General features: G+C 37.4%; 1 protein-coding gene across 6 annotated transcripts in view; it reads left to right on the top strand.

Annotated features, from left to right (window-relative positions):
* The window catches only part of EVI5 (ecotropic viral integration site 5), a 211,560-nt gene that overhangs the window by 67,829 nt on the left and 129,702 nt on the right, over positions 1–14,029 (top strand). For all 6 annotated transcript variants that reach the window (XM_046645597.1, XM_046645596.1, XM_046645595.1 and 3 more), the window contains 2 exons: positions 671–760; positions 865–962. In XM_046645597.1, the coding sequence (XP_046501553.1) occupies positions 671–760; positions 865–962 (188 nt within the window). The remainder of the gene's footprint in view (positions 1–670; positions 761–864; positions 963–14,029) is intronic.

Genomic DNA, 14,029 nt, shown 5'->3' with positions numbered 1-14,029 from the left:
GAGAGAGAAAATTTGCAATTTTCAGTTAATTTTGCAGTTAATATTGTTGCAATGTGTCTGTTACCCAAAGAGCAAGAATTAATGAGTGTAATTTTCTTCTATTCCATGAACACACTGCAGGTAGTCCTTTTAATTGTCATTGACATGTAGTAGTGATTCTTGGTCTTCTGTATTTTGGGTGAGAAGATAGGAAGGTAAGAATAGGTGATCAATGGTGGATAGCACCTGAAAGTATTATTAATTGTTATTAATTACATCTTAAACCCAGTGTTAATTGTTATTAATTACATCTTGGGAATGTCAATTTGAATTACGAAGCTAAATTAGTTTAGTCTGGAGCCAGCAAACTATGATTTGTGTATTGATTTGTCCTGGTTCTGCATGCCAAATCTGTGCTTACTTGTTTCTGTAAATACAGTTTTCCTGGAACACAGCCATGCCCATTTGTTGATGTGTCGTCTATGTTTGCTTTTGGGCTACAATGTCAGAGTTGAGTATTTGTGACAACAACCATAAAGCATAAAATATTTCCTATCTGACTCTTTGCAGAAAATATTTGCCAACCTCTCGTTTAGATCCCTAAATGTTTACCTTAGTATTCTTTTGAATGATTAGTTTTTGTTGATGGAAGAGTAAGACAAATTTGGCTTTATATAATTTTTTTCCTCAGGGTTTAGAAATAGTCTTTCGAGTAGGATTAGCACTTCTTCAAATGAATCAGGCAGAACTGATGCAACTCGACATGGAAGGGATGTTACAGGTAAGTCAGTTCATGATTTCCTGAATTTCTTTAGATTTTACTGTTAATTAGTTGATAATAAACAGCATTAAGTAGTTCTTACATTTTTCTTTTATTTTATCTAGCACTTTCAGAAGGTCATTCCACATCAGTTTGATGGTGGTCCAGACAAATTAATCCAGGCGGCTTACCAAGTCAAATATAACTCAAAAAAAATGAAAAAGTAAGTATTTTATATTTTGGTTTTTAGTTATGGGGGTTTGTTGTAGCATATAGGAAATTAAATGGAAGTGGCAAAACATTCTAGTGATTAGTGCAGTTTTCCTTCTCAGTTTATAGAACTGTAGTATTTTATTTGATGGTATTGGTTTCAATATAACATAAATTAATGTTGGAATTTCATACTGCTCTTAATAGCAGTGCATCAGACCATTGTGGATTACCTTTAAAACTCCCCTTTCCCATTCCATATTGACTAGAATTAGGAACCTGGTAAGTATATATATGCGAGTGTGCTATTATTTTAAAAACCACTTTTATGGTTTGGTCCAATTCACTGACATTCTTTTTCTTTCAGTTGACCCCAGATTGTCACTTAAGTTCAAGATTAGCATAACCAACAAGATAGGCATGAAGAATGGAATGAGAACTTAAATTTTTAATTTATTGTGTATTACCTTCTAATGAAACTTTTCTTGATGTGTATTTCATAAAAGTTCAAGATAAGCAGTTTTAACTCATAAAGATTAATTTTTGTAATATAGTAAAAGTTGTTAATTAAGAATGACAGCTCTTAGTCTTCTAGCTTCCAGTACTTAAATAAATTTTAGCCTGAGATCATAGTTAGCATTCCTGACACTAGTTTCTATGGTACAAGATGCTTTAAAATGATAGCGGTACTATATGTTGGCAGTTCTCAATAATATGTACAACATACTCCCATGGAAGTTCCTACTTCAGAAAATGTATTAGAATATGAGTGAGAATTATGTTACTAAAATTAGTTAGCTCTGGGGCTGGCCCGGTGGTGTAGCAGTTAAGTGTGCACGTTCCGCTTGGCAGCCCAGGGTTCCCTGGTTTGGATCCTGGGTGCAGACATGGCACTGCTTGGCAAGCCATGCTGTAGCAGGTGTCCCACATATAAAGTAGAGGAAGATGGGCATGGATGTTAGCTCAGGGCCAGTCTTCCTCAGCAAAAAGAGGGGAATTGGCAGCAGATGTTAGCTCAAACCTAATTTTCCTCAAAAAAAAAAAAAAAAATTAGCTCTAATTTGCAAAAGCAAGCCAATTTATGAACTTCAACTGTTATTAATAATAAATTACTTGTGAAATTTCTAATAACCAGTCACATTACATCATCATGTTGAGACATTATAAGATCAAAAAACTGAACTATTCAGTAATTGATAAAACCTTAAGGAGCCGTCTCAATTTCCACCTCTTGGTAAAACCAAATTTAAATCACACTAGCCAAAAAGAGAATTTATTTTACTTTAAAAAAGACTTGTAGAGAACAGGATAACTGATTCTCCTTTTAGATCTTGTATATTACCAGTATAATCTCATTTCTGAAGTTTCAATTATCTGCTTATCAAAAGTCTGACCCTCTAGTTCTTTCATTCTCTTACTCCTATTGCCTCTGTTCTGCTTTATCACGATTCCTAGTTTGATGTCTAATAGCCTTTGTCTGGTCTGAATAAGTATACCTCCTCTGACGTTTTGTACCCTGTATTCATGTAGCTGAGTGTTAGAGAAAATTGCATTGTTAGTGAGATTGCTGGCAGTAAGTTGTGTCTCAAGTGCCGCTCCATGTATATTTTCATTGGCCTGGATTAGTTCTCTCTTTGCTCAGAGTGGTTATTTCACACCTTACCGTTCTTCCCAAGATCCCGTCCCCGTTTTGCCATATCTAACTCTTCAGCAGATTATCTTACTTCTTAATTCATCAGCCATCATTTTCAAACTTACTGAACTTTTCTGCTGTAAGTTCCAGATTACAGACTTAGCCATATTTCTTTTCTTCCCTTTTCAGAATACCATATTTCTATTCCTTTATAATGCTAAATCAGAGTGTAGAATGTTATTCATTCCCATCCCTTCCAGGTCCTTCCTCCATTAATTGTTCGTCTGTCTTTTATCTTCAATCTCTCTCTCTGTTGTTCATTTTCTTCAATATATGAAGCTGTTTTTGAGTTCTGACTTAAAAGCAACAAAAACAGACACACAGATACAGAGATGAGATTTGTGGTTACCAGAGGGGAGGCGGGGAGGGAGGAGGACGAAAGAGGTAATAGGGCACATGTGTGTGATGATGGATGTTAATTAGTCTTTGGTGGTGAACATGATGTAGTCTCCACAGAAACTGAAATAGAATGATGTATACCTGAACTTTATATAACGTTATAAAGTGATGTTACCTCAATAAAAAAAAAAACAACAGAAACAAAACTTTTCTCAACATAGCATTCCATTCTCCTTTTATGAAGCTTAACTGTGAAGGAAAAAGTAGTTTATAGTCATTAGTTCCAGATCATATTTCATCTGCTTTTTTTCCCAATTGAGATATTTTTCAAACATACAGAAAAACAGAGGCCAATTGAGATATTTTTCAAACATACAGAAAAACAGAGATACTAGAATAGTAAATATCCATATGCTTATCATCTAGATTTAACAGTTGATAGTTTGTCATATTTACTTCAACTATTTTTTTGTTTGGTAAGGAAGATTGGCCCTGAGCTAACATCTGTGCCAATCTTCCTCTATTTTGTATGTGGCTTTCTGCCACAGCACGGCCACCACTGAGTGGTGTAGGTCTGTGCCTGGGAACCGAACCCAGGCTGCCAAGGGGGAGTGCACCAAACTTAACCACTAGGCCACACGGCCAGCCCTTAAATGCAACTGATTTTTGTAAGTTGATTTTGTACTCTGCAACTTTGGTGTAGTTGTTGATTATTTCTAATAGTTATCCAATGGATTCTTTAGGGTTTTCTATGTATAGAATTATGTCGTCTGCAAACAGTGAGAGTTTCACTTCTTCCTTGCCAACTTGGATCCCTTTTATTTCTTTTTCTTGCCTAGTTCCTCTGGCCAAAACCTCCAGTACTGTGTTGAGTAAGAGTGGCGAGAGTGGGCACCCTTGTCTTGTTCCTGTTCTCAGAGGGATGGCTTTCAGTTTTTCCCTCATGAGTACGAATCTGGCTGTGGTTTTGTCATATGACCTTTATTATGTTGAGGTGCTTTCCTTCTATACCCATTTTATTGAGAGTTTTTATCATAAATGGCTGTTGAATCTTGTCAAATGCTTTCACTGCATCTGTTGAGATGATGTGTGATTTTTATTCCTCATTTTGTTAATGTGTTGGATTGCATTGATTGATTTGCAGATATTGAACCATCCCTGCATCCCTGGTGTAAGTCCCATTGATGGGATCCTTTTAACGTATCGCTGTATTTGGCTTGCCAATATTTTGTTGAGGATTTTTGCGTCTATGTTTATCAGCAATATTAGCCTGTAATTTTCCTTCTTTCTGTTGTCCTTGTCTAGCTTTGGGATCAGGGTGATATTGACCTCATAGGATGAGTTAGGAAGTATTCTGTTTTTTTCAATTTTTTGGAATAGTTTGAAAAGGATAGGTATTACATCTTCTTTGAATGTTTGTTAGAGTTCTCCAGAGAAGCCATCTGTCCTGGACTTTTATTTTTTGGGAGGTTTTTGATTACCATTTCAATCTCTTTACTTCTGATTGGTCAGTTCAGATTCTCTATTTCTTCTTGATTCGTTTTCGGGAGGTTGTATGATTCTAAGAATTTATCCATTTCTTCTAGATTGTCCAATTTGTTTGGCATATAGTTTTTCATCGTATTCTCTTATAATTGGTACTTGTCATTTTCCTTCTGGTCTGGAGTGTTAATATATTTCTTCTTGCTATTGGATGAGGTGGACTTCTGCCATCTCATAGTGTTCATATCTTCTCGTAGATTCCACTTGCCACCACTGGTGGGGACAGGAGCTATGTTTTCTGAGCCTGCTGTGACCCCTGGCAGTTGTGCCCATCCATTGGAAGCTGTGCCAACAGGGCTCGCTGCTTCTGCCCACTGCTGCCCTGCATACATAGGCGCAGGTGCTCTGGCGGGGATCCCCTGTCCTGGCCTACTGGCCAGGCGGGATGGGGGAAAGAGGCGCCCCCTCTCCTGTCCATGCTCCCCCTCTGCACTTACTGGCTGGCTGCCTGGGCTGCTCAGCTTGGAGAGGGCGACCCTGCAGTTCCTTAGCCACCTCTGTGTAGAGGGTTTCCATGGTCTGGGAGGCAACTCTGAGAGCAAAAGCGTTCCCATGGAGGGCTGACTTTTCCCCCTTCTCCTCTCAGCCATGCACCACTGCCACGCGAAGTCCCACACCCTAGACCACTGCCGCTTGGGGAGGGAGAGGAGATCCGCTCACCTCCTTCCACTGCCTCCCAGGGGCTCTGGCAGCCCCACCTTCAGATGTGTGGCTGCATGGATCTCTCAGATGTCTGTAGTGGTGTGTGGATCTCGTCTCTTGATTTATGAATGTCCTTTTCATTGTATCTTGGGGGAGAGACTAAGGGAAGAGCTCACTCCACTGTGATGCTGATGTCGCTCCTTAACCATTTATTTCTTAAACCTTTGTAATCTGGTATCTGCCCTTACTCCTTCCACTAAAACCACTTCTTTAAACTCTTTATTCATTTATTCAAGAAATAGTTCTTTTGCGTGCTGACATTGTTCTAGGTGCTGAAAATAAAATGTCGAACCCAGTAGACAAAATCGCTGCTGTCATGGGGAGTTTATGTTCTAGTGCGTGTGGTGAGGCAGAAATTAAACAGAATTACGTGTCAGGTGTAGGTAAGTGCTGTGAAGAAAGACAATCTGGGGCTGGCCCCGTGGCTGAGTGGTTAAAGTTCTGCACGTTCCACTTCGGCAGCCCTAGTTCACAGGTTCAGATCCTGGCTGCAGACCTACTTTACTCATCAGCTGTGCTGTGGAGGTATCCTACATGCAAAATAGAGGAATATTGGCACAGATGTTAGCTCAGGGTGAATCTTCCTCATCAAAAAAAAAAAAGAAAGAAAGACAGTCTGTGTAAGGAGACTTGAGAGTAACAGATGGGTGCCTTTTTTTTTTTTTTAAGTCCACTGGTGGGCAAAGGCCTTTCTTAAAAGGTAGCATTTAAGCAGAGACCTAATAGAAGTAAGAGGCATGCCATGCAGATAACTCAGAGAGCTTCCCAGACATAGAGGACAAGTATTTCAAAAGCCTGGAGGTAGAAGTGTGCTCGGCACATTTGATGAACACCATTGTGGCCATGATGGCTGGAGCAGAGTGGGCCAAGAGGAGAGAGGGAGGAAGATGGGATGGAGAGGTAATGGGGCTTTTTAGCCCTTGGGATAGACTTTTGCTTTTATTTTGAGTAAGAGCAGAGGAAGGACTCGTGTTTTAACAAAACTACATTGACTGCCATGTGGCGAATAGACAGTAAAGGAGGTAGGGTCAGGGCAGATTCAGGGAGAGGAGTTAGCAAACTATTGAAATAATCTAGACTAGAGAATAATGAAAACTTAGATTAGGGTGATAGCGGTTGAAATGTTAAGAAATAATTATTTCCCAGTTGCAGTTCCAATAGATGGTTTTTATTCCTAATTATACTTGATATATTAATTTTGGATGTAGGTGATCAGTTTATTTTATTTTTTAACTTTATCTCTTTATTTTTTAAAAACTTTTATCATATACACACAAAAGTATAACGTTTGATAAACACAAAAGAATATATATAATGTTTTAAGTTATGAAGCATAACGATGAAACAAATGCTTATGAACGTATCACATGGCCTAAGTGCCCCTCTGCAAGAGGTAATCATTATCCTGAATTTTGGATTCATTATTCATTCTCTTGGTTTTTTAAAAATAGTCTTACTATATATATAAGTAGTTGTGTTTATTTTTGAGTGTTATGAAAATTGTATCATCCTCTGTTATATCATTTGTGATTTGAGTTTATTGATTGACGTTATGATAGTACAGTTCAATAGATTTTTTTTTGTGGCTATAGATGTTTAATTTTCACTCCTCTATATTATTCTATTGAGTGAATCTGCTATAATTTCTCTATTTTCCCGATGGCCATTTCAGACATTCTAGGTTAGCTTGTTTGCCGTTATGCTATTAAAATACTATGAATATTTGTGCAAGAATTTTTCTATGATAAATATTTAGGAGTGGGATTGTTAGGCTGCAGGGTAGGCCATGTTAACATTACAAAATTTTGCCAATGTGCTACTATAATATAGTCTCACCCAGCAATATATGAGTTCTCATTGTTCTACTTTGTCATCAACACTGGTTATTTTTAATTTTTACCAATCTATTGAGTTTAAAATGGTATCTGATTTTGGACTTAGTTTGCATTTCCTTAATTATTAAGAGTAAGCATCTTTTCATATGTTAATTGGCCTCATGTTTTTCCTTTTTTTCCCCCTCCCTTTTTTATTGCAGTGTCTACTTCTTACTGCGTTGACTACTTTTTAGTTGTTAGTAGTTCTTTATGCATATTCTGGTTAGTAATCCTTTATCAGTATTAAAAAAATGAGTCTCATCCAGATATTTCTACTAAGCACACTCTTGGAATATGTAACAAACTTAGACTTGGACCTGGCTCTGAAGAAGCTTCAAGCTTCCTGTGGGTTGGAGGGTGATGAAACAGAGAAGTAAATAGCTTAATAGCAACTACAATCTGGTAGATGCCAATATAGCAGGTTATTAATATAATATGTGAGAGGTGCCTAATGTCTGTCTTTCATAGTCTGCTGGGGGTCAGGAAAATGTTCAGAACATGGTAGCTGGATTTTCAATTTTCATCTGTATTCTTTCCTCACATTTATCTGCCTGATGATATTCCTATGATAGAGATATCTTGGTACTCCTTTCCACCTCCTCTTTCACAGTCTGCCTTCTGCCACTTTATAAAAGGATTGCAAACCTGTCGCTTTCCAAATGTTGTTAAGGTACATTACTTTGGGACATAAAAATCACTGGGGTACCAAACAAAAAGGGCAATTTCAGAATGCCTTGCTCCAGAGGGAGAATCGCCTGAGAGAGCAAAGCAAGAAACATCTCATGGAGCAGCTTTTTATTTCATACAGCTCACAAATAACTTGGCAAGGCTGCCTTATCTTTCTTACAGTTAGAATTGAAAAGTAGAATGGTGATCATGGGGGCAAGTATTAACATACATTTATTTGAGTTGAAAAATGAAGGCTGACTTTAATGACAGAAAGTAAATACAATTTCACTCATTGGTTGAATTACAATGACTGCCTCTGCCACTTAGGTTATAAGACATTATTCATAAATTAAATGAGGTAAATCTCAAAGTTTTAGTGGAAAAATTTTGAAGCACATATAAATTACATCCTTTGCAACTATATATACTTCTAAAAAAACTTTTTTTAGAAGTCTTTAAAATGTGTGAGGGGAAACATTCTTTTAGCAGGTACATGAATTGAAAGATTGGAAGACCACTGACTTGGTCAGATAAGAGGATGGCAGTGGATGAAGATGGGGGTTGTTTTCTGGTGGAGATAGCACCAGAGTACCATTTCAAAGAACTTATATTTCTAATTGCTGGGGTTAAATGATGACTACAACAGGAAGCCCTCTTGTGTGAAACTTACAGAAATGCAAAAGATTGACAGAAAATAAATATACAGTATAATGTCCATCAGTGAAAGTGCCATGAAGGACAAATAAAGCAGAATGAAGGATGTGGAGTGATGGGGGTGCTATTTTTGATAGAGCATTCAAGGATAGGGCACACAGACTGAAAAGATGTCATGTTAGCAGACACCTGAGGGAAGTGAGAGGGAGAGCTGTGTGATTATCTGGGGGAAGTGTATTCCATGCTGAGAGAATAGTAAATGTAATGCTTGAGGCAAAAATATGGTTGATATGTTTAAGGAACAGCAAAAAGCCAGTGTGACTGTAGCATAGGGAAATAGGAGTGTGGTGCGCAATGAGGTCCGAAACATGGCGGGGGACTAGGAGTATTTAAAGCTGTGCTGTCCTTTATGGCAGCCACTACCTACCTGCTTGTGGCTTTTTAAATTAAATGCAATTAAAGATTTCATTTCATCAGTTATATTAGCCACACTGCAAATGCTCATTAGTCACTCACTTGTGGCTAGTGCCTACTATGTTAGACAGCACAAATACAGAACATTTTCAAAAGTTCTATTGGACATTATTGGCTTCCTCATGGGCCAGATTTATATTCTACACCCGAGGAGAAACCAATAGAGAATTTTGAGAAAACTGACATCATCTCATTTTAAAAATTTCACTCTTTTTGTGTCTAGAAGGGTAAGTAGAGGTTGGTCAGGTAAGGAGAAGGAGGGCATTTTAGGCAGAAGGCTACTATGTACAGAGGCTCAGAGGTTCCTTTAAGACATGAATGTTATAAACGATCAGTCTTAGTGTTTGGCTCTTTTTGTTGTAATTTTTATTTTGGTATACTTTTAAACTTTTTAGAAAGTTATAAATATAATACAAGCAACTCCCATATACCACTTATCCAAATTCACCAATTGTTTGCATTTTGCCCTATTTGCTTTGTTATCCTCTCTCCCCCCATATATAAAAAGAAATAATTGTGTGTGTCTGTGTGTACGTAAAATCCATACCCATTGTTTGGGGATCTATTTGGGAGTAAGTTGAGATATTGCAGCTTTTATCCTTAAATACTTGAATGTGCACTTCCTAAGAGCAGTGATTTTTTGGTTTTTATATAATCTAATAGTTAATCAAAATCAGGAAAATTATCATTTGTACAATCCTACTGTCTAATCCACAATGCAAGTTCAAATTTTATCACTTTACCAATAATATTCTTTATAACAATCTCCCCCTCCCAGCCACTCCAAAACCCTAGTCCCATCTACTCTTCACCCCTCAGCTCCCGGGTCCTGGATCCACTCCAGGATCATGCATTGCATTTAGTGGTTGTGTCAGTTCAGTCTCCTTTAATCTGAAACACTCCTTCAATCCTACTTTATGTTTTTTGACCTTGATATATATGAAGAGTATAGGCTAGTTATTTTGTGTACAGTCCCACAATTTGGGTTTCTCTGATATTTACTCATGATTAGATTCAGGTTGTGCATTTTTTGGCAGGTGCACCAATGATGTTATATCTTCTCAGTTCACCATGTAACAGTTATATGATATTGGTTTGTCTCAAAATTGATGATGTTAGCTTTGATCACTTGGTTAAAGTGACGTCTGCCAAGTTTCACTACTATAAAGTTATTATTTTGCTTTTTATTATAAAGTAATTTGTGTTGTTACTATTGAACTTAAACAAATTGACAGCCAGTTATTTCTTCAGCAAAAATGAGTTTATTCAGAATCAGCAAAGAATTCCAATTTAGGGTCTGCAACTATAGCAAGCCATGTGCAAATCCCCCAGCAGCAAAGGAAGAGAAACTCTTTTATAGAAGGGAAGAGGAAGTTGGGAAGGCTATTGTGAACAAAGAGTCCGTTGGAAGAATGGATAGTTCTATGTGTAGTGGCTTTTCATTAGCTGAGTTGTGACAATCTCTCATTGACTGAGCTTCTTGCCAGTCAAGAAGAGGAAGTCTTTCTTTTCCCTTTTGGGCTGGGCTATTGACATAGAGCGTGAGAGCTCCCCCTTTTGGCCTCCCAGCTGCAATGTGATGAGGTTTCTGTTTATTTAAATTTGACACTTTGAGATTATATATCTTGTTCCTTACCAAACTTTTCCTCACCAAATTTAAATCCATTTATGATATTCTCACTCCCTCATTCCTTCTTTGTTGATTGGGATTCTGTAAGGAAGAGCTTTCCCTTCTTATTTATTTATTCATTTATATCAGTGTGAATTCATGAACTCTTACTTGGTGAATTGTAATCCATTACTCTCAAATTGACCCTGCTTTGTCCATTTGGGGCTCCTTCAAGCTGGCTGCTGTGTCCTTTTGACGTGTCCCCATGATTCTTTGAGAATTTTCTTACTTTCAGGGCAGCGATATATTCCAGACTCATCTTGTACCTTACCTGCTCCTGCACAGGAATAAGTCATTTTTCCAAAGAGCCTTGATGGCTTTTAATAAATCTTTGAAACATAGTCTGAGGATAATGGATAATGCAGCCATTTAACTCTGGGAGTGGCATGATCCAAATCAGCATTTTAAAAACACCACTCTGGTAATCGTGTGCAGAAAAGATTGAGTTATGAAACTAGCAGTAGAGAAAACAATTATAAGTGTTCTGTAGTAATTTAGACAAGCTATAATGGAGGCCTAAAAATATTGTCAGGGAGAGGAGAATGAAATGTCTTTGTAGCTGCTTTGAAGTAGTTTTCTAGAAACCTGACAAGCGTACCTCTGCCAGGTGATTAAAGTCAACATCAACAACAAGGTCTTGCTGATGGTTTGTACCTTTGATATGATGTGACGAAAATGACACTTATCTATGTGGTTTTCTTCGCCTAAACCCATAACCCCAGTATAATCATGAGAAAAATGTGAGACAAGTCTCAGCTGAGGGACATTCTACAAAATAGCTGACTAGTACTCCTCAAACTGTCAAGTTCATCAAAAACAAGGAACGTCTTAAGAAACTATCACAGTCAGGAGGAGCCTAAGAAGACATGACAACTAAATGTAATGTGGTATTCTAGATGGGAGCCCCAGAATAGAAAAAGGACACTAGACAAAAATTTAGGAAATCTGAATAAAGTATGGGCTTTAATTAATAATAATATATCAATATTGGTTCTTTAATTGTCATAAATGTACTATACTAATATAACATATTAAACGTGGGAGAAACTGGGGATAGGGTATGTAGGAACTCTGTACTCTTCTCAATTATTTTCTAAATCCCAAACTGTTCTAAGTATAAAGTTTATTGAAAAACCATTATCAATACAGGTGAAGTAATAATGAATTCTAGAGCATTGTTAAGGAGGTTGAATTGAACATACTTGGTGACCGAATTGGAAAGCAAGGATTAAATGATGACTCTTAGTGTTTCATTTTGGTGCATGAATGAGTAACAATGACATTTATCACATAATATGTAACAAAATATCTACTTCAGAGTAGTCATTTGTGAAGGCTTTAAACTTATTTCAACAGTACAGCCATTATTCAAAATGTTTTGCACCTCTTTAGAGTCTTTTATAAACTCTTGTGAATATCCTATATTCTTTTAGCTATACCAAAATGAGACAGAGTTGTGTCGTAGTGAAGGGTGTGACCTTAGGCAAGTTTCTCAACCTTTCTAAGCCTCAAAATTGGCAGAACAACCTATATTAAAAAGTCACTGTGGACAGAGGATTGTGGGAAGATGGCAGAGTAGGAAGCATCAGGAATCTGTCTCCCATACAGACAACAATTGTGCTGGCAGAATCTGGTATAACTATTTTGGAACCCTTGAGTCTATTGAAGGCTTGTAACTTATAGGGGAAGGCTTAGATGGTGAATTGCGTTAATTTGGTCAACTTCAGCTCTTAGCACATTAGCAGATACTCATCCTCCACCCCTCAGCCACATGGCTCACAACTATGCTTGTTTTCCTGGAGCAACCTATATGCAACCTGTGGGAGCCAGGGTGGGCAAAAAGAACCTTGTCTTCCAGATATTGGGGATCTGTGTTCTGTTTGCCGATTGCTGTTTCTGATCACAGAGGTGCAAAGAAGTGGGCAACCGTTGTTGTTGGCACCTCTTCTCATTGTTGCAAGCTCCTCCTCCTCCAGCTGAAGTGACTGCCAGGAGACTTAAAGGGCTGTTGACCTTCTCTCCTCTTCTTTTTTCTCTTTTTCCCCTTTTGGGAATGAGACATTAAAGACTAGGACATTCAAAAACAACTGCATATATGGGAAAAATTAGAATGTGACTGTGCATGCTCAGGGAAAGGCTCAGAAAAGACCTGAAAATACTTCAAGTTTACAGTTCAGGTTGATCATTAGCACAGAGACAGCCTATAATAATCAAAAAGACAAAAACAATAACAAAACACAGCAAACTCCCTAGGGAGGAGGAGAATCCGATTTCCAGAGTTACCACATTACTATATTCAAATATCTAGTTTTCAACAACAAAAAAACCCTCAAGGCATATAAAGGAACAGGAAAGTATGGCCCATTCAAAGGAAAAAAATAAAAACTGTCCCTGAAAAAGACCTGATGACAGACATACTAGACAAAGAATTTAAAAGATACTTTCAGAACTAAAGGAAGATGTGGAAAAAGTCAGAAAAAAGATATATGAACAAAATGGAAATATCAGTGAAGAGAAAAGCAAAAAGGAAATTCTGGATCTGAAAAGTACAATAACTGCAATGAAAAATTCACAACAGTCATTGAAAGGCAGATTTGAGCAGGCAGAAGAATCAGTGAATTTGAAGATCGGACAATGGAAATCATTGACTCTGAGGAACAGAAAGAAAAAATATAGAAGAAAAGTGAATGGGTCTTAAGAGACCTGTGGGATACCAACATAAACATTGTGGGAGTCCCAGAAAGAGAAGGGAGAAAGGGGCAGAGAGAGTATTTGAAGAAATAATGGCTGAAAACTTCCCAAATTTGTTGAAAAACATGAATATAAACATTCAAGAAGCTCAACAAACTCCAAGTAAAATGAACTCAAAGAGACCCACACCGAGACACATTGTAATTAAACTTGTAAAAGGTTAAGAGCGAATCTTGAAAGCAGCAAGGTAGAAGCGAGTCATCACCTAGAAGGGATCCTCGATAAGACAAGCAGAGTTCTCTTCAAAAACTTCAGAGGCCAGAATGCAGTAGGCTGATACATTAAAAATGCTAAAGAAATACTGTCAAGTAAGAATCCTATCTCTAAGAAAACTGTCCTTCAAAAGTGAGGGAGAAATCAAGATATTCACAGATAAACAAAGGCTGTGGGAACTCATTATCACTAGAAATGTCTTGTAAGAAATGCTCATTCCTGCAGGGTGAAATGAGAGGACACTAGACAGTAACTCATTGAATCAAGAAATAAAGGTCTGAAGGTAAACACATGGGTAATTATAAAAGCTGTTATTATTGTAACAGTGCATTGTAACTCTACTTTTTGTTTTCTACATGATTTAAGAGACTAATACATTTTTAAAAAACAATTATTAGTCTAAAAGCTAACATTATTGTACCTTTTGTTTGTGACTCCAAAGCTGGTTTTTCACATAATTTAGGAGACTCATGGATTTAAAAGAATTGTTAGTTTATGTT

The sequence above is a fragment of the Equus quagga genome, chromosome 18 (assembly GCF_021613505.1).
Source record: "Equus quagga isolate Etosha38 chromosome 18, UCLA_HA_Equagga_1.0, whole genome shotgun sequence".
Lineage (NCBI taxonomy): Eukaryota > Metazoa > Chordata > Mammalia > Perissodactyla > Equidae > Equus > Equus quagga.
Note: the sequence above shows the minus strand (reverse complement) of the source record. Positions and strands in the feature narration are given on the sequence as shown.